Genomic DNA, 22,279 nt, shown 5'->3' on the forward strand with positions numbered 1-22,279 from the left:
CGTTTTGTTTATTGTGGCTTTGATATTTCAATAAATTATTTGTTGAGCGTCAAATTCCTGTCCTAGCTATTATGCCCAGAAAAGGGAAAAAACTTTTGGATGAAGTCGCAGATAAAAATAATTATTTGGAGTACCTGAACGGTCGTATTCCAATTTCATTTTGAAGCAGAGCCTTTTCATGCGACTTTGGTGAAATGTGAGTTCAAAAGTGAGTGATTTTGTATCTGCTGATTGCATAAGCAATTTATAATCCTATTTGAGATAATACTATGAAATTTGTGAACAAAACAGTTGGGATACAAAAAAATCGGCACAAGCAGTTTAGAGTCATGTCTTCAGGCGGCATTTCTACAAAATATGGCAGAGCATTATTAGATTAGATTCTATCAAGAACAAATAGATATGATTACATCAAAAGTACTTAGAAGCAGAAAATATTTGTACAACATAAAAACAATCACGACGCTGCAGGTGTGTACATGGTCCAATTCTCTAAGGGGTGAATGAATGATCAAAAGATCACAAGTTTTCAGTCTCCTAATAGTCAAGAAAATCTCTAAAAACACCCCGAAACAAGAAAAAAAAGTTCCACCCTTGTTAGATCCAAGAATTCTACGACATCACCATTGTTCCCATCCCTCTTCAATCTATCAATTAGCTCCTGAAAGACGAGAAAAGAAAAATTAGGAGGCTGATACATGACATAAGGAAGTCTTATTATTTCCATTGGAATCTAAGTTAGATACACTGACTGTGCAAAAAAAATTATTAGTGTAGTTTAACTTTCAACAGTGGCTTAGTTACATCTTTAATGTGCATTTACCTTAGGAGTGATCTGATTGTATAAACTAAACAACGACTCAGTAAAATCCCACAAGTGGGGTCTGCATACCACTCTTTCCGTTGCAAATTTCTAAATTGAAGTCAATGCACTAGTTCAAATGGTGGATTACCTGTGATAATGTCATTGAAGAAATCAGGCATCTTTGTCTCTTTATCAGCTTTCTTTGGCTGAATTGGAGCTCTCTTAAAACCAAACCGTTCTTTCCAGCTCCCCTTTCCAATTGGTCGAAATATATCTTCATAATCATCATCAGCAGCAGCAAGGAGTTCATCTTTAAGTGTTGTAGACTTAGTGCTGTTTTCTCTCAAGGGCAACAATTTACCCTTGAAAAAAACTTCATCTGCTGGAATCATCTTGTAACCAGAGACAGAGAATTCGAAATCCGAAGACACAGGTGCTTCTTTGTAGCCATGTTTTTGCTGAGTATCAGCAAAATCATTTGAGAAGGAGATTCTTGGACCCATTGTTGTGCAAATTCCTTGCTGATTTAGGCATGCCATGGACCATTCAAAGGAAAAATAATGTCTCACTAATTTTCAATGTATTCTTTCTAATAAACTCTGAGAAGTCACATGCAGTTTTTCTAGTCTTTATATAGATGGTAGTTTGTTCTATCAGTTATCAACTTTTGACTACCAAATATCTTCAAAGGACAATGACCACATTAGTTTACATATATAAAATTAAATTGTCTATGACTCGCACCTATATAAGCTTGCTCACGTTGCCGTCACGATTCAAAATCCACTATAGGTCGTGATGGCGCTTAATGCCACCGTTGGGTCAGGCAAGCCAACGGTGATTTACCAATTTGTTTGCTCATTTTATTACTTTTGAAATCACAAATTTTAATAAGAAAAGGAGATTTACACTTCCAAGTCACGAGAACATACAAAATTTGTAATTTATAAAAGAAATAACAGGCGATAATAAGGTACGAAACCCTAAGCATCAACTAGTATAACCCCAAAACCGGTGTCACAAGTGCATGAATATTTTCTAAGGAGTACAATAATAATACAAAATCTGTCCAGAATGTAAATAAGACAGGATAAAATAAATAGTACGATGAAGACTCGGTGGACTGCGATGCGTAGCCTGAATTGCAGCTCACATAAAGTCTCCTCAACAGATGCGCCTACGCACCAAGATAATCACCAAATGAACCTGTCAGATCCTGTACATTTAGTGTAGAAGTGCAACATGAGTACGTAAATCAACGCATACCCAATAAGTATCTAGCCTAACCCCGGAGAAGTAGTGACAAGGGGTCGACATTGACACTTACTAGAGGTCCAATAAAATAATATAACAATTCATAAACAAGTATGAAGTGCACAACGATAGTGGGGTAAATCTGTAAATTTCATAATCTTCCAAATATTTCTTTTAAAGTATAAATTTCTCGATCTTGTATTCTACCTCAATAGATCAGGAAATGCCAAGTGTCAATATCAAATAAATAAAGAATACCATAAAAATGCCGGGCATCAGTGAAAGATTTATCTCGTGAATATTCGGACTACTAGCGATATAACGCACGATTCTGCTAGGTCGTTCGTCCCGATCCAGAATAATGTGTACACTGCCGAAGTTCGAGCGACATGAACCATAGATGCATATATCATACTATCGAGACGTTCGGCCCGCTCCACAAGAAAGGAAGAAAGTTACCGAATTACGAGACACGTGTTTACAATACAGTACATGAGCACAGAACGAATATAATCTTTACCGTTTATCAAATAACTCGCCCACAACTCAAAGTGTTAAGGCTCCACCTATTATACATATATTTATTTCTAAATCAAATTCAGTTATAATTTTAATTAATTAAGCCAACAGAACGAGTTCAAATAATTCAATTATTACATGATAAAGTCCTAAGTTTACCCGCACATATACATGCTTTAGCTACGTACGGCTCTCGTCACCTCGTGCGTACGTAGCACCCAACACTAGTTGCACATAACAATAAATATCACCTAGGGATAGTTTTCCCCTCACAAGATTAGATAAGAGACTTACCTCGCTCCGAAGTTCCATGACCGGCTCCAACGCCTCTCTAACACCTCAACTCAAAGCCAAACGATCCGTAACTAGTCAAACAATGTGCAACTCAATCAAAATATACTCAAATGCTTATAATTAATCAATTCATAAAAATCCTCAACTCCGCTCTAAAAGTCAATAAAATCAACCCTCAAGTCCACGTGCCCGGATTTCAAAAATTTTCAAAGATAAACTTTACCCATAACACCACGAACTCAAATATATAATTTATTCCTAATCCTATTTCTAAAATCGTGGTCAAAATCAAAAAATATCAATTTTTAGGTTTTCCACTAAAATTCTAAATTTCTACAAATTCTCATATGCTTAAATCCATATATAAACCATATATTTAACTCACAATATGAAGAAACCACTTACCCTATAATAGATGATGAAGATGGTACTCCAAAATTGCTCCAAAATCGGCTCCCATGGACGAAATGAAGTGGAATTGAGCCAAACCCCCATTTTAAAAATCCACACTGCCCAGTACGACCTTTGTACCTGCGGTCTATTAGCCGCTTCTGCGGCTCCGCACCTACGGAAATTTCCATTACAGGTGCGGTTCCCACTAAGCCCAACCAAGTCTGCTTCTGTGGACAAAACGCCGCACCTGCGGCGTCGCTTTTGCGACCACTCCTCCGCTTCTGCGGAAAATCCCCCAACACGAAGCCTCGCACATGCGGAAACATTCCTCGCTTCTGTGGCATCGCAGGTGTGAGGTCCTTCCGCTCATGCGCCTTCACCTGCTTCTACGCCCAGGGTTTCGCTTCTGCACTTGTGCAGATATGGCCAAAGCTCCGCACGTGCGGCCCTTCTCCTGACCGGCTTTCTTCGCTTCTACGACGACCCCATCACACCTGCGTGTGTGCACCTGCGACCAAACTACCGCAGGTGTGGTGACACCAGATTTCAGTAGTTTCCAGCATTACCTCAAATCCAAATTTCAATCCGATTTTAATCTGTTTCAAACCCGAGTCCAAACATACCAACACATCCCAAAATACGACATGAACCTACTCAGGGTCTCAAATCACACCAAATAACATCAAAGTTGCGAATCGACGATCTAAAACTTTCTTTAAACTTTCAAACTTCGATGAACGCGTCCGATTCATATCAAAACATTCCAGAATGACGCCAAACTTTGCGCAAAGGTCATAAATCACAATACGAACCTATTCTAAGGGTCGGAATCCCAAACGGATATCGACAACACCAAGGTCCACCTCAAACCAAACTTAGGAAATTCTAAAGCCTTTCAAATGCCAACTTTTCACAATTTGCTTCGAAATGCTCTCGGATAATCCGATACTCAACCCGAACCTACGCCCAAGTCCGAAATCATCATGCGAACCTATTGGAACCTTTAAATCCCGATTCCAAAGTTGTTTACTCAAAAGTCAAATCTTAGTCAATTCTTCCAACTTAAAACTTCCGAAATTAAAATTTTCTTTCCAAATCAACTCCGAACTTTCCGAAATTCAACTCCGACCACACTACAAGTCATAATACCTGAAGTAAAACTACTCAAGGCCTCAAACCGCTAAACGACACTCTAGAGCTCAAAACGATCGGTCGGGTCGTTACAAGTTCCTATATCGAATAAAGGAGGAGTGTTACGATAGGTTTACAACATAAAAACTAAAGAATTATGATGAATTTTCACAATATAGAATATGTTGGGATGTACTCATGTAGCACTCGTCACTAGGGGTGTACAAATAAAACCGATAAACTGCACCAATCCGATAATCCGAGTCAAATGAAGAAAAAAACCGACTATGGTTTGGTTTGATTGGTTTGGTGTTGGAAAAAAAAACTCGACGATATTTGATTTGGTTTGGTTTTTACTAAAAAAAAGTCAAATCGAAACCAAACCAACCCAACCCAATATTATATGTATAGAAGTTTTAAATATATTTAGTACATGAAAATATTTATTGTAGTGTAGTTTATAAATATTCTTAAGCTTTTTCATAATTTTATCTTTCAACGTATTATTTCAAATTTGGACTTATAATTTTGGATGCTCCAAAAAGTTTTATAGTCCATAAATGTTAGTAACTCATATAAATCCTAAACCAAAATTAAATCAATACTAATGATAATAAAAGACATTCAATTCAATTATACTATGAATGAAAATAGTGTTGGATATCTATTGTTTAGTTTTTCCATGGTTTAGATAAAATGCATAATTTATTTTTCTTGTAGTGTTTAGTCATGTAAATAATAGTACTTATTAGTCGTACTTATTTTAGCAACTTATTAATAATTTTAAATTATGTTTGTTTTTATTATGGCTAATTAATTATATTTATTTTATCCGATTTTATCATCTTTATTGTTGAATATTTTAATATAATGCCATGAATCATCTCATATTTATGTTATTTTATTAAAATACACCTTATATAGTTCTGTCTGACTAGGATTACAGAAATATTTGGAGCACAAATTCTATGTTTTGTACTATGAAGACTTTATGATAAAAAAATCCGAAACAACCCGAAAACCCGAAACAACCCAAGAAAAACTAAGATTTAAAAACCCGACTTTTATTGGTTTGGTTTGGTCTTTAGATTTAATAACCCGATATAATTGGTTTGGTTTGGTAATTAGAAAATCCGAACCAACCCGACCTATGTACACCCCTACTCGTCACATGGCCAATATGGACAGTATGATTCATATAAGAAGTGGTGGATCCAGGAATTTAAAATCATGGGTGCTAGTTGATAAAAATTACGAAAAAAAAGAAAAAAAGAGTTTAGTTATGGATGATCGCTCAATATTTATCTAAATATTTTTTTAATTGCCTAAGCAAATTTACTAATTCTAGTCAAGGGTAAGCACCCACAATTGTCATGTAGAGATCCGCCACTGCAAGAGATGGATGATTTATAATCAATGGTTCAACTGAATCCAATAATTTTAACATGTTATATAGTTGTGTGTGAGAAAAATCACCAAAACTAGACAAATATTAAATTTGGATCTCAAAATTTTAAAAGTGTAATATATTCAGTGGCAAGACAATAAATGTTAAACTCATTAAATTTTAATTTTGAATCTGTAGTTGTTATATAAATTGTGTAGTGATACATTATGCCACTCAGATCTGTTTATAACTAATTAATATTATCTTTTAGTTTTCTATTTTTTGCTTCAAAAGTTGTTCGCTGAACAACTACTTTTAACTTAATCTAACATTGCAGGCATGTGAATCCATTAAAATAAATCAGATTGCATGTGTTTTCTCCTCTGTTATAAGATAGTGATATCTATCTGCCACCATTCAAACATGAAAGACTGAAATAAATTTATCTCGAGACTTATGCTAGATGCATTGTATTAGAAGGCAGCTTTTTTGCTCTAATTGTTTACTGCTCCTAAATTATTGCTTTCTTTATTGACTATTTACCGCTCCAAGATGAAAATGGCAGAAAAAAAGGAATTTAATATGATTCGAGTAGATTACGTACACACCACTTTTTTGTGAAAAAGTAAATTTTCATGTATAAACATGCCATTAGGAACCCATAATAACAGTAAAGTCAGTGACAAATCCACAGTTTAAAGTGTTATACTTCCAAAAACCTTAATTATGAAGCAGAACATGTCTGATATTGTTGTATTATAAGATCCCCGCTAATTAATTCAACGGAAAAGGTCCAAATATGTCCTTGTATTATACGAAATTGAGAACATTTGCCCTTCGTTAATACTTTAGCTCAAATATGCCCTTACCGTCACATAATTGGTCCATATATGCCCTTAGAATTACACAGTTGGCCCATATATGCCCTTTTCGAAACGAAATCCACCCAAACTAATTAGCTATTTCGTTAATTATATTAAAGTGAATTACAAATACTATTTCCTTTTTATTAATATTTTTTTTCTTTACCTTTCTCTTTTCTTTCTTCTTTTTCTTTTCTTCTTTTTTTTCCTTTTTCTTTCTCCCTTATCCGATTTCCTCAATTACTAATGTCTTCTCCATTTTCGTCACCAATTTCACTTGACAAAACTCATGAATTCCAATTACTAAGAAAATTTTCGCATAAGAATATTTTAATAGATCATATATTTGTCAATTTTTTAATTTTTACTGAACATATATTTAGTTCTAAAAAATTTAACAAAGTAAGATTGAAATAATATTTATGTAACAAAAAATCCGAAAAATCCAACAAAATCGAATAATCCAAACCGATATAATTGATTTGGTTTGGTTTTGATAAAAACCGAATCAACCCATTCCATGTACACCCCTAATTTTTTAGAACTAAATATATGTTCAGTAAAAATTAAAAAATTGACAAACTTATGATCTATTAAAAAATTAGGGGTGTACATGGAACGAGTTGATTCGGTTTTTATCAAAACCACACCAACCAATTATGTCGGTTTGGATTGTTCGGTTTTGTTGGATTTTTCGGATTTTTGTTACATAAATATTATTTCAATCTTACTTTGTTAAATTTTTTAGAACTAAATATTTGTTCAGTAAAAATTAAAAAATTGACAAACATATGACATATTAAAATATTCTTATGGGAGAATTTTCTTAATACTTGGAATTCATGAGTTTTGTCAAGTGAAATTAGTGACGAAAATGGAGAAGATATCAGTAATGGAGGAAATCGGATAAGGGAGAAAGAAAAAAGAAAAAAAAGAGAAGAAAAGAAAAAAGAAGAAAGAAAAAAGAAGAAAGAAAAGAAAAAGGTAAAGAAAAAAAAGTACTAATAAAAAGTACTAATAAAAAGGAAATAATGTTTGTAATACACTTTAATACAATTAACGAAAGAGCTAATTAATTTGGGTGGATTCCGTTTCGAAAATGCCAACTGCGTAACTCTAAAGGCATATATGGACCAACTATGTGACGGTAAGAGCATATTTGAGCTAAAGTATTAACGAAGGACAAATGTGCTCAATTTCGTATGGTACAAAGACGTATTTGGACCTTTGCCCTTAATTCAAGCAGAGGAAGAGGGTAAAAAAAAATGTTTACTTTATAACAAGGCCTCACATAAAGCTGTAAATGCCTTTTATGTAATAGGTTGTCGCAGTTAGACTACCAGGGGCTTGGTTTAATGACGAACAATGTATTGTATTTTGGGTGGAGCGAGTTAGGGGTAACGTAAATCTAATAGTTTTTGTTGAGACTTTGTATATATAAAAAAAATTTATTAAATAATATTATATTATTAAGTTGAGATCGTGGTAAAAATTCACAAATTCAAACCCCTCTGTGGGGAGCAGAACACTCTGAACTTTTTTTATTGTGGAATATATGAATAAATAAATCAAAGAGCTTAGGTGGTAAGGCATTTTCCTAATCTAGAGGCGAGGAAAATGGTACACTGAATTTTAGCGTCATTTTCTTCTTCAATTTTTTTTTTTGGGTCTTTCCAGATCTTGTTTCATTGAAGTAGACAAGGGGATTTTTTCTTCTCCTTAGATTTGTAGGAAATTAGATGAACCCTGATGATCTTAGATTCCTGATGAAACAATACGACGAACATACTTGTGACGTGGAACCAGAATTTTAAGTTTATGAGTTCTGAATAAATTATTTTATTATATTCTGAATAAATTATTTATTCGTGAATCTTTTAACACAAATACATAATTTAAGCTAAAACTACTAACTTATACCGAACCCATAAGCACTGCACTAGCTTCGCTCATGCTTGCACTAGCTTCGCTCATGCTTGCGGGATATTTGAACAAGAAGACATATTTATCAAGTTTGAACTCTTCGTTTCTAATTTTTCTTAACATTATCAAGAGTAACATATAGGTAAAACAAAAACCCAAAAAAGGAGGTCATTATAACAGGGAGGATGCACCATACATTTGATGGATTCAATCATTTAAAACGCGAACAAATATACAAGTAAAAAATTACTAGAATATCAACAAATATTATAAATTTCGGATCCGCCTTTAGTTACCTTATAGCGTATGCTCTCGAGTTTGCATGGTTGATCCAGATAAAAACCTGTCCACTTTCATTCGTAGCCAGTTAATCTCAAGATGGTAATGCTTAATTTCTACGTTTGAGATTCATTTTCTCCGTTACTTCTGGCTTTTCCCCTATTGTTAATGTTATCCCTCTTATTATGGATTCATTATGACTTTTTGGGAAGGTATTCACTTTAAATATATTTACATTTTGTTTGTTTTTCATAGTTCAGAAAAATCACCTAAGTTCTTGATCAGTACATTATACAGTCAGACCTCTTTATAACATCATTCTTATTAACAACACTTCATTATATAAGTCAAACTTTTTCGGATCCAATTTTCATGTTATGTTATAATATATGCTCTCTATAACAGTATTTCGCTATAATATCCAAAAATATTCGAAACAAACGAGATTATTATAGAGAGATTTGACGGTAACATGTCATCACAAATGAATCTAACTGCACTCAGATTGACTTCTTATTGGCGAGACTATATGAACGAATCATGGTTAAATTTGGATGGTATATAGGACCCCATTTTTGTGGCCGTAATTTAGGGAAGACTGACTAAATATGAGTTGGCGTTAACTTATTCTTCTCTTTATTAGAGAGCAGACCAGAGAGTCATTTCTTTCCGTTTTGACATGTTGGAGACCCAAAAAAAAAAACTCTTTAATACGCTAATTACTCCATCACTTATAATTAGTATTACAGTAAATCAAACAATTTAATGTTAATGGTTGTTAAGTACTACTCCTTCCGTCTCAAATTAACTGTCATAATTTCTAAAAATAGTTATCGCAAATTATTTGTCATTTTGGAAGTTCAAGATAAAATTAATTATTTTTTCTCATTTTACCCTTAATATATAGTGATTATTCTTGAAGATGAAGATAACACATGAATAGAGTAAATATTTAATGAAAAAAGATTATATCTTAAGACATAAATAAGGATAAAATAGTTCAAAATTCCTTCTAATTAATGTTTTCTTAAAAGACGTGTAAAAAAAAAAAAGAAAACATATAATTTGAGATGAATGGAGTATTATTTAAGTTTTGAACGGCCTGGAGAGAGCAATAAGCATATTACAAGATGGGGCTTTCATATATTACGAGTAAGAATACAAAATTTGTTCACGATATGGGAGACCACATGGCCATCGAACCAAACCTCTCTTAGTAATTAAATCTCCTAAAGCTTTTTATTCACAGTTTTTGTCTAAGAAATCAGCCAACTGTTGAGCATCCATTCAAAGATTCCACCTGAAATACCTTTCCGATGAAGATAAACCATGTGAGGATCAATTTCGCCATCCATTAAAATTGGAATCTTTTTTTTTTCTTTTACCTTTTTTGTACATAATATTAATTACACTAGTCAATGAAATACCTAAACCAGTCTTACTCTTTTTATGACTCTCCAAGAATTCACGAGAACATGTGCAATGCCAGTTAGGCCTAAGGAGATAACTCCAATCTTGTTGTGCTGTAGAAAATTGTAATTACGACAACCAACTTATCAATAAGATATTAACGTTAATGGTTTCAGTATCTAAAGAGCCAGCGCGGAAGTAAAGCTTTTGTTCGAATAGTATATTTGTGTTAAAAGTTTTCGACATAGAACCTAGTATAACCGATAAAATTTTTATTTTAAAATCCAAAAGTCATAAAGTTAGAAATACTAGATCTGACTAGGTAAAAAGAGAGGCTTTCACAAGTTTTTAGAGCATGTATTATGCCTTAGAAAAGGAAAAGATTATCTAAGACTTGGTTCTTAAGGTTGCCAATTTAGTGGTTGTAGTAGTCCACTGTACTGTGCTTCACATGTTATGCATAGTTGTGTGTTGACCACCTTTTTGCAAAGACCTTGTGCTTTTCAGATCCCCAGTGGATTAGCTTAAATGGGTAATTAAAGATCAAATGCACTTTGGACCTCCATAACATCTTGGGGAGGCCATATCTGGCCCTTATAATGTGGAAACTTTTGCAGCAATAGAAAAACAACATGCTTTCTTGACTAATAGTGTTTGTTTGAGTTTCAGAAAAAAAAAAGTTGCCTGAGAAATTTTTTAAATTAAGGTATAAGCATATTTTATGTTGGCAACAGAAGTTTCAAAAATTTAGGATTTTTAAAATCAGTAATGTCACACCTAAGTTTTGAACCTATTACTTAAAGCAAATTTTGAACTCCTTCGTGACTACTAGAATCTTTCCTCGTGTCAAATGGATTCAACGCCTAATAATGTCAATTGAACCCCTTGATTGAACCTAGCTCCGCCCCTGCTTCAGCATTACTTTGGGTTCTTGGACCTCTGTTAGGTGTCTGTTGTGTGGGCCAATAGCACATCTCATATGCATATTTGTTTGGCCCATATTCTTTTCAGCAGTCTATCTAGTTGGTCTAATCAGATGGCTCTTCTTTGGCAGTGGATTAAATTTTCTTTTTCTTTTTTTTTTTGGTGTAAAAGATAGATTGCATTAATTAAAAGTTTGCGTACAGGTGTTGGTGCTCATGCACCCCAGTACATACAGAAACATTAGTCACAGTAGCAGCTAAGTTGGAGTTGGAGTCCCTAATGCTAACATGTTGACGACCCCCAGTGCTGCAAGCAGTTAGTTCTGCCTCAGCAGTAGTCAAAACAGTAGGTTGAAGAGTATCTGGACCTATCAAGTTGCTAACAAAATATGGTTAGGTATTCTGATAGTTTGCTTCCAGTGCTCCTGGGATTGCAACTATGCGTTAAGTAGTGTCTCCTAGTTGATCTGCCTGCAACTGACTTGACACAAAAAGTGGTGGTTCAACAAAAACTTGTAGAGCAGCATCGCATTGTATCCTACTTCCTAACTTTGCAAATTGATCTGCTACGCCATTTTGTTCCCTGTACGCATGAAGAACTACTGGATCATGGAGCATCCTGAGGAGGTGCCTGCAATCAGAAATCATATTAGTATATCTAGTGTTGTCTATAGCTAATAGTGTTATTACCTCCTGCGCATCAATTTCCACTTCCAGTGGCAATAGTTGCATTTGGACTGCTAGACTTAGTCCTCGTATGAGGGCCTGCAACTCTGCTGTGATGTAATGTAAATGTGTGACTGGGCCAACAAAACCCACTATCCAAGCACCTAGGTGGTTTCGAATGACTCCTCTGATGCCGTCTGTATCAGTGTTACATGAGGTTGCACCGTCTGTATTTAATTTGTAAAAAATTGGTTTGGGTGGCATCCATCTAAGGTTTAGACGTACCTTATTAGGCTGCGTGGTTTGTGATCCAGCCATGTATGCAAACTCAATAGCTTGATGTAATACAAAATTTGGACTAGTTGTTAGAGATGTTTGATCGTAGAGGTTGCGATTACGGGTAAGCTAGATATTCTATAGACTTAATGGTATAAAAGTGCGAGGGTTCAATTTATGTGGGAGGTGAAGTGCCTTTGAATGTATGAGTGTGTGCAGCCAAAGCTTAGGTGAATCCATGGTTGAAAGGTTATTGATGTAATCGTGGATTCCTATGAAATGCCAATACTGTTGAGCATTAGGGCATGCTAGAAAAATGTGATTTAGTGTTTCATGAGCAGCTGTACAGGTAGAACAATTTGCTACTGTTGATATGCCAATAGAATTGAGGTAATGGCGTGTAGGTAGTCTATTATGTTGGAGTAGCCAAAGGAATGTTTTGATTTTTGGTTGGATTGGCAATACCCAAATCCATTTAAAAAGGTTGAGTGTAGCAGTGATGTGAGTGTTGGTATTAACTAGGGCCTTATACATAGTTTGGACAGTAAACTGTCCGTTGTTAGTGAAGGCCTAAAAGAGTTGGTCTAATTGGTGTGTGTATATAGAAAGGTAGTGCTTGTTGATTGTATTTTTTAAGTCGGGAGGAATATCAAAAGGTAGATTGGCCCAATTCCATCCATGTGAGGTTAGGATAGTAGAAAGTTTAAAGGTTTGATGAAATTGTGGCAGAGGTCCTTGGATTAGAGAGCGCAAATGTGTCCCTGATTTAATCCAGGAGTCTGTCCATAAGTTAATATTGTGCCCTGTTCCAATTCTCCACTAGAGACCAAGTTGACAATAGTTCCACCCTTTGAGAATATTGCGCCAAGTTGGTGAGTGGTTAGTGACGGAGGTGAGAGAGGCGCATTTATGTAATAAAGTCTTAGCCCATTGACGAGCGCAAAACACACGCTTAAATTGTGCTCGCTAGTCAAAGATAATATAGTATAATATCGTGTCCACAGAGATTGGATTTAAATAGTGTTCTCATAGTTTGTAGCTAGATTGCTATCCAGGAGGATCAACAATGTGGATTTATATAATTAATACTCTTAAATCTACAACTATTGACTAATGACAATCGCAACAAAGGTAAGCAAGGGAGTTATCAATGGGAGAAAATATAGGTTGATAGGATAGGTGCAAGATAATTGTTTGGGATCTAACTCTAGATAATTCATTTCTAATGTTCAAGTGAGTCTCTCGATTTCACTTAATTATCAGTATAATTGTTTAGTAGAAACTCATCTCTCGATTAAGTTTCAACCTCACAATATGAACAAATTTAAGCTCGGTGAAGATATGCAAGAATTCGTAATGGATTGGTCTTTAGGAGAACCTCTTTCGATTATCCTCCTAACTAGGTTTAATCAAGGATTCAACTAGCCTCTTTCGATTACTTAGAAGAATCTATGAACTCAACCAACAATATAGTATAAATACATCACAAGTTATGCCTCTCTCGATTAAAAGAACAAGTAAACATAGATGCAATAATTAAATCTTCCAAAAATGATTCAAATACATAAAAATAGAGTTATCATCCACAAACAACTATCAATACACCAAATCCATCAAAACCCAAAAGGATCTACTCCATAGACATAGAGAAGTTCTTCACAAATGAAATAAAAGTAGAGGCAAACATAAATACAATCCAAACCCGGATCGTGAGAGAGGAAGGAAGGATGAAATCCTTGTACTATTGCTTCTCCCCTTCTCCTTAGCTTCCCTAGGTCTAAGGTATGTCCAAAATTCCAGAAATGGTGTTTTTCCCATGTCTTTAACTATCCCCCAAGTAAATCCCAGACGAAAATACCCTTTTTAGCAGAATTGGGAACATACTCTAATATTTTTGCACTACCGTGCCACATGCCGCGCCGTCCCATGCGGCGCGCTTGTAAAAAATTCCAGAACGATTTGGAAAACACATTCTGGGCACATTTTGCACAGCCGCGCCGCCCCATGCGGCGCGACTGTGTAGTTTACTCAGAGTAAGTTCGTTTCTCCAATTTTTGACATCCGAACTTGGTACTCGACCCACGAACGCGATCCCGGTTTAATCCCTTGGGCTTCTACTCAGACTTCAAAGCTGCAAATAGCTCGAATTTGCTTCGCAACATCTAAATAATCTGGAATCATTCCTACACGGCATAAAACATACAATAAGTGTAAAACACTAATAATTAAAGCTCAACATAAATAAAGTGCAGTGAATTAGAGTGCAATAAGTGACTAAAATACGGGTTTCCAGCCTACCATCAACACCCCATACTTAAATCATTACTCGTCCTCGAGCAATCAAACTACACTTCACACAGACACGACCTTTTTAAATAACTCTCCTAACTCATCATACCAAGAATAATCGAACAGATTAAGCATAATATCATAGCATCCTCGCCTCAAGATTTAACTCAAAAGCACCACGCATCTTTTTCACAACTTGCTCACTTACTCTAACACAGAGGTTAATGACAATACCTTTCCTTCATGAATCAAGTGCCCTCACCCAACAATAGAGAGTAGTTCCACACACAATAAAAGTTAAGAATAATTGGGAACTCAAGATAGAAAGAATTCACTCACTCTCAGAAACAATATTCATATGCCACAAAAGATGCACCATAGGTTTGCCCGTAGAGTACTACTATACTAATTGAGCTTATTCAGTCAAGGATCAAGTAGGACTTTAATTGGTTATAATGTAGACTGCGGGATGGGTATGATATATTTAGATATAAGAGTAACTATACCTCCCTAAGCACTTTTAATACATATACTTAACCTTTAAATCCCACACTTATGTCAAACCATAATTCCACATTCACATCCGTATATGTCAACTTCCAACTTCTTTAAGCACAAATACATCAAGAGAAATTACCACTATCAATGAATATAAACTATTTTTTTCTTCATTTTTTTCCGATTCAAGTGGATCATACTTTTTCACAACAGTGAATCTTTTTCCTTATTTCAATAGTTCCACTCAAAAGTCAAACCAACCACCCCACACTTCAACTTTTACAAAGTTCATACCAATTTTAAGTGCTCACGAGAGGTAAATGGTTCAAATAGATGGTCAATTCAAACAAAAGGGTAAGGCTTGTAATGTGGTTACCAAAGAAACAAGATTACAGGCTCAACGGGGTTAACTACGATACATAACATTTTTGTGGGTAAAATATATAGCTGGCTCAACAAAAAAATGCCTATATCACTTCCAAGACTGAACAAATCTACTATTTTGCTTTGCAAACACACGGGGTAAGTTCTAGACATCAAATATAATGCACAGAATACACAATCCTTACACACACATGGCATATAATTCATTCAGGATCGGACTCATCAAAACACTCTAATCTAAGTAGTTAAGCAAAGTTAAGATCATACAATTTAAGGTGTTTATACAAGAGTCAAAAAACTGAGCATAAGCGTCACAACTAAAGCACTTACTATTCTCAAGGCACAATAAAGTCAAGAGATAATGCTTTCATTTAAAATCACAGCACAAGATCTCCTACTCCTAGAAAAAAGATTTAACTATACCTGGTTCAAACAAAACCCTTGAAAAAGAACCGTGGCACAAAGGGAAAATTATTATACTACCTATTTTTTTTCTTTGACTTAATCCCTCAAGAAACATGTCGAATGACATCCATCATCAGGAAAAATAATTTTTTTTAAAATTTTCAATCAAATGAATTACAAAAACACACATACACATAGAGATTTATATATATACATCCCCCCACACTTTAAAATGTGTCATGTCCCTATGACACATAAATAAAATCAAGAGGTAAGGAAAACTTCCCCGAACATCTATCGGGGTTTGAGTCGAAGTTGGGCTCCATCCCTCGCGCCCGAACTAGTGCACTCATCCATGAAGATAGCTTCTTCTCAGCCTTCTTGGGGTACACCCCACACTTATCTTTTTCACTCACTGCATCCTTCACTGTCACACCCTTCACTTTCCACACAACACTACCAACTAGCTTCTCCCCTTTTACCCCCATTTCTACATTCATCTCAAAAGTCACAGTTTCCTCGCCCACTCTAAGCATGAGTTTTCTCTCATGTATATCTAATATTGCTCTACTCGTTGCTAGGAATGGTCTTCCTAGGATGAGGGGAACCTCCTTGTACTCTTCTATATTAACCACTATGAAATCTACATGAAATACAAACTTATCTACCCGAACTAAGACATCTTCAACTATTCCCTCGGGTATTAGAGTCATTTGGTATGCCAGTTGCAAAGATATTGGTGCAGACCTTATCTCTCCAATCTCCTTCTCCAGTTTCCTGTAAATAGATAGAGGCATTAAATTAATTGAGGCCCCAGAATCACATAGAGATTGATAAAAAATAGTAGTGCCTAAAGGGCAAGGTATGGTAAAACTCCCTGGATCTCCACACTTTTGTGGGAGTTAGCTTTGTAATATTGCACTGCAATGCTCTGTGAGCTTGACCACCGAGGTCTCTTCTATTTTCCTCTTTTTTGTCGGGATCTCCTTCAAGAACTTGGCATAAGCTGACATTTGTGAGAGAACTTCTGTGAACTGTAGGTTTACATGAACCTGTTTCAGCACATCTAGAAATCTCTCGAACTGCTTGTCCATCTTTTCTCTACTTAGCTTTTGGGGAAAAGGAAGTGCAGGCATATGCTTGCTCGCCTCAGGTTCCTCCGTTCTCGAGTTTTCTTCCTTATTCTTTTCGACACCACTTTTCAGCTGCTCCCTGCTTTCTTTTTCATGTCTCATCTCTTTGTGGATTGGGGTGAGATCTTTCAATACTTGCCTATTTCTCAAAGTTACAACATTCACTATTTCTTTGGGATTTCTTTCTGTATCAGCCGGAAGTATTCCTGGGGCTCTCTTAGACATTAGAGTAGCTAAATGCCCAACCTGTCTTTCCAGGCTTCGAAAAGATACACCCAATTCTTTGATAGCTACATCATGGGCATCAAGCCTCTCATCCGTCTTGATAATGAAGGTCTTCATAAGATCTTCTATGCTGGGCTGATTCGAATGTGGAGGTTGATACTGCTGCCTCTGCTGATTTTGAAAACTTGGAGCTCCTTGTTCCTGGAATTTGGGGTTGTTTTGTTGCCAGGCATTTGCAGTACCCCCAGGTGAACTCCATGAAAAACCGGGGTGCCTCTGACCCATTGCATTAAAAGTATAGTTTCATACAACATTTACTTCCTTAGTTGAGGCATGACACTCATGAGTAGGGTGTCTTCTTCTAAATATATCCCAAGCTGCGTGGTGTACATTTTGCATCGAAGCTACAGTTAGCATTCGTATTTCTTTAGCCATAACATCAAGCTGTACTTGCGCAGATGTAGTAGCATCAACTTGGTGAACACTAGTTGATTTTCTTCTTTCCACATTATCAGAGGGCCACTGATTAGCATTTTCGGATAATTCATCAAGAATTGTAACTATCTACTCTGGAGTCTTCTTCATAAAGGGGCCTCCAACTTCATTGCTCAATGTTCAACGCGAGATCGGTGTCAATCCATCCCAAAAATCTGGGAGTTGCATCCAGAGTTCAATTTCGCTATGTTGACACCTCATAACTATCTCCTTAAGCCTCTCCCATGCTTTAAAAATAGTTTCATTCTCTTTCTGGCAGAAGTTATGGATTTCTCTTCTAAAATTGATCATCTTAGCTAAGGAGAAATATTTATCAAGAAATTTTCTGATCATTTCCTCCCATGTTCTAATTGATCCATGTCACGACCCAAAATCCAACTAGTCGTGATGTAACCTAACCCAATCCATTAGGTAAGCTAATTACCAACTATCTGATTTCAATAAGAATTATTAAAGCAATTTAAGTGAATAAAGGTCTTAATATTGTACAATCCCCAAGAACTGGTAGTACAAATCATGAGCTTCTAAGAATAGAGTATACAAAGCGGAAATGAAATAAATACATAGTCTGTTTGAATAGTACATAAATAGAGCTTTTATAAAATCTAAGGCTACCCTGAACAAGAGGCAGCTACAACAGGAACGCATGTACATCTTCAAGTCCCGCAACCATCGAGCACAACAACAACAGCAGCCAACATCTGCACGCAATATGCAGAAGTGTAGTATCAGTACAACCGACCCCATGTACTGAGTAAGTAACAAACCTAGCCGTAGGTTGAAAGTAGTGACGAGCTTCTACCAAGGGCGGGTCCATAACCAATAGTCCATAACAATCCATAACAACATAAAGCAAATAATACCAGAAGTAACTCAGGGATAAAATACTCATCCAAATAATGATTTCAAAAATAGTAGTTCTTTCTTTCAAATACATCAGTGAAAACCCAAATCGTTTGCCGAAGTTGCCAATAACATGAATAGTTTGAAAACAATAAATTTCTCCAAAAATCTTTTCAATAATAAATAATATGTTTCATTTTCCTTCCGGATAACCCGTGTAAAACAAATGCATCACTATGCCCATCTGTCAAAATGTCTGAGAAATCATGAATGATGTGATATTGTACAACGTGAGGAAAAATACATCTCTATTCCTGTATGTCATGTGTGCATGCCAATGCGATGCCACTCAGTGATAAAATAATAAACAGCCCCTCGGGCAGAACATCAATCATATACAGCCCATCGGGCAAACCTCACAGTCACTCGTGCCACTCGGGAATACCTCACAATCACTTTTGCCACTCGGGCATACCTCACAATCACTCTTGCCACTCGGGCATACCTTACAATCACTCATGCCTCCCAGTCACTCAGCACTCGGCACTTGGTACTCGCACTCAGTAGGTACCTGCGCTCACTGGGGGTGTGTACAGACTCCGGAGGGGCTCCTTCAGCCCAAGCGCTATAATCTGCACGGACAACTCACGTGCTATAATAATAAAGTATGCTGCAGGTGGGCAGCCCCGATCCACACTCATCCTCACAATCAATCCCTCGGCCGATATCAAACATGCTGCGGCGTGCAGCCCGATCCCATAAATATGCAACATGCTGCGGCGTGCAGCCCGATCCCATAAATATCCTCACAAATCAGGCACTCAGCCTCACTCAGTCATCAATCTCTCCAGTCTCTTGGGCTCACAATGTCATGAAAATTGCCCAAAAATAATGATATGATGTATCAATAAATAACAACAGAGACTGAGATATGATATGCAATGAAATGAATATGACTGAGTATGAATTTTCAATTTAAATAAATAATTCACAACAATATGATCTCTTTGGGTCCCAATAATACTGGCACATAGCCTAACATGATTTTTAATATGCTTTTCATCTTAATTTCTCTAACTCATAAAACACATGGAAAATGCCAAGATCATTTAACTACAAAATTCCACAGAAATAATTATGTCACAATTTCTATAGTGCATGCCCATACGCCCGTCACCTAGCACGTGCGTCACCTCCCAACAATTCACGAAATACATATATTCAGAGTTCATACCCTTAACTCCGAGATTAGAAGAGTTACTTACCTCGAACATGCCAAATCCAATGTCGAGCAAGCTAAGCAATGCTCCAGAAATTCCATTCTGCGCATATCAACTTCCAAATGGCTCGAATCTAGTCACAATAATTTGACTCAGTCCACACAATTTATAAGAATTAATTCCATATCAAAACGCTAATATTTTCCATAAAATCTAAAATTACGCCCCAAAAATCACCCGTGGGGCCCACATCTCGAAATCTGACGAAACTCACAAAATACGACAACTCATCCAATTACAAGTTCAACCATACTAATTTCACTCAAATCCGACTCCAAATCGATATTCAAACTTGAAAAATTCATTTTGTGACATTATAGAAATTTCCTTCTATTTCTCTTGAAGATTCAATAATCTTACACCAAAAATGAATATAAATTCATGGAATATAATCACAAGGGAGTTAAGAATACTTACCCCAAGTTGTGTGGAAAATTTCCTCTCCAAAATCGCCCAAACCGAGCTCCAAAATGTCCAAAATGAGAAAAAATCTCGGAACCCTCGTTTTAAACACTGCCCAGGCATTTCCGCACCTGCGGTGTCTGGGCTCGCACATGCGCATCCTCATTTGCGGAACAAATTGCGCGCCTGCGGACAATGCCAACCTTTCAAAACCTCGCATCTGCGGGCTCGCAGATGCGCAAACCCTTCGCATCAACGTTCGCCCCAGGCCAGCCCCAGTCCGCATCTGCGCAACACCTTAGCACCTGCAGCCTCGCAGATGCAGCAAATTCCTCGCACCTGCGAGCACTGCCCAGTCCCACTCTTGGCCGCTTCTGCGGTTTATTTCACGCACATGCGGCTTCACACCTGCGATCAAAATCTTCGCAGGTGCGATCACACCAGTAGGCAGCAGTTCCAACATTTCCTTAAGTCCAAATTTGATCCGTTAACCGTCCGAAACTCACCTGAGGCCCCCGAGACCACAACCAATTATATCAACAAGTCCCATAACATAACACAGACCTACTTGAGGCCTCAAATCACACCTAACAACATCGAAACGATGAATTACTCCTCAATTCAAAATCAACGAACTTTAAACTTTCAAATTCTACATCTTGTGCCGAAACACATCAAATCAATCCGGAATGACTTCAAATTTTGCGCACAAGTCACATTTCACATTACAAACCTATTCCAAATCAAGAATCGGATTCCGACCTCGATATCAAAAAGTCAAACCCCCAGCCAAACTTCCCAAAAGTCAAACCCCCAGTCAAATTCTACTACGGACCTCCAAATAATTTTCTGGACATGCGCCTAAGTCCAAAATCACCATACGGAGCTATTGGAATCATCAAAATTCGAATCCAAGGTCGTTTACTCATAATTCCGCATCCGGACACTATTTTAACTTAAGCTTTAAACCTTGAAACTAAGTGTTCCAATTCATACCAAAACCTCACTGGACCCGAACCAATTAACCCGGCAATTCACACAACAACTGTAAAGTATAATTTGAGAAGTAAATGGGGAAGCGGGGTTGTAATACTCAAAATGACCGGCTGAGTTGTTACATTCTTCCTCACTTAAACATTCGTTCGTCCTCGAACATGCCAAGAGTTGTTTCCAAGCCATCAAATCACTGTTCCATCTTACCACACACGTACCCGGGGTTGAACCCACTTCACCCTATCCCACATAAGGCTTGACTACACAATGCAACTGAAAATCATTAATTTAACCTTAGCCCATAAACCTTGGAGTTTAATTAAAAACCTTTAAAATTTCTTTCAAGACACAAATCTTACATTTACACACCGTATAAGTACGAACACGTTGCATCGAGCTATAACTATAACCACAGATATAATCAACCAACATATTACACAACTCGCATGCTCATAGCACCATTCCTGATTGCAGTGACTACTCCAAAACCAACCGCAAACTAGTATTAAACCCATATCGAAACAAACCTCATCCCAAAACCTTCGTACACTATTGATAATAAAAGAAACACGCGATATTTCATGACCACTTACCAGATCAACAAGTCACAGAGCTCTCTTGCCCCAACTAGAACCATAATCGCTTTCTGAGCTGACTTTCAATATTATACTCCCGAATATACCGAAATCAAACCTGATGGTACCCATTCTAGGCCCAATGATCTTATTTTATTAAATACAACTATCCCACAGATATGCCGCACCAATATAACTCAGAGCCACATCCCATGTACTCCGTGCACCAATATGCAACAATTCAAATGTACTCAGTCATGAAAATGACTCAAATGAGAGAACTGCCTCGCAAGATTAACAAGTACCTCCACAACGAAACGCTGAAAATTCACTATACACCGTAGAATCATCACCCGATTCTAACACGAGGTTCATGTTATATACTCCGAGCCACCCTGCTCCGAATAATAACGACGGAGAGGCAAATGACAAAAAATATCACACAAAACCTGAAAGGACATAACCATTACGCTATTGATCATGCAATATCCAAGTACTCATCACACTCAAATTTCGCTATAAGGCTCAAATAGAACCGCACCATATGTACACATAACCAATGAATCATAACTCCTAGTAGCATAAAGGAGTAACTCACAGATCATCTCAAAACACGAATAAGCTCAACATCAAC

The 22,279-nt window shown here is 36.6% G+C and overlaps 1 protein-coding gene and 1 non-coding gene across 2 annotated transcripts; one reads left to right on the forward strand and one right to left on the reverse strand.

Annotated features, from left to right (window-relative positions):
* Window positions 1-345: 345 nt before the first annotated feature.
* Window positions 346-1,405, reverse strand: LOC107767797 (uncharacterized). The gene is made up of 2 exons (XM_016586890.2): window positions 954-1,405; window positions 346-661 (listed from the first exon to the last, which is right to left on the reverse strand). The coding sequence occupies exons 1-2, from the start codon at window positions 1,342-1,344 to the stop codon at window positions 651-653; spliced, it is 402 nt and encodes a 133-aa protein (XP_016442376.1). The 5' UTR covers window positions 1,345-1,405; the 3' UTR covers window positions 346-650.
* Window positions 1,406-17,730: 16,325 nt separating this feature from the next.
* On the forward strand, window positions 17,731-17,837 carry LOC142173924 (small nucleolar RNA R71). Its single transcript, XR_012703289.1, has one exon. It is a non-coding gene; the product is annotated as a small nucleolar RNA R71 (small nucleolar RNA).
* Window positions 17,838-22,279: the final 4,442 nt, after the last annotated feature.

The sequence above is a fragment of the Nicotiana tabacum genome, chromosome 19, assembly GCF_000715075.1.
Source record: "Nicotiana tabacum cultivar K326 chromosome 19, ASM71507v2, whole genome shotgun sequence".
Classification (NCBI taxonomy): Eukaryota; Viridiplantae; Streptophyta; class Magnoliopsida; order Solanales; family Solanaceae; genus Nicotiana; species Nicotiana tabacum.

What these genes read in the sequence shown, in the direction of transcription:
- LOC107767797 (XM_016586890.2), bottom strand. Translation starts at nt 1,344, where the DNA reads ATGGCATGCCTAAATCAGCAAGGAATTTGCACAACAATGGGTCCAAGA.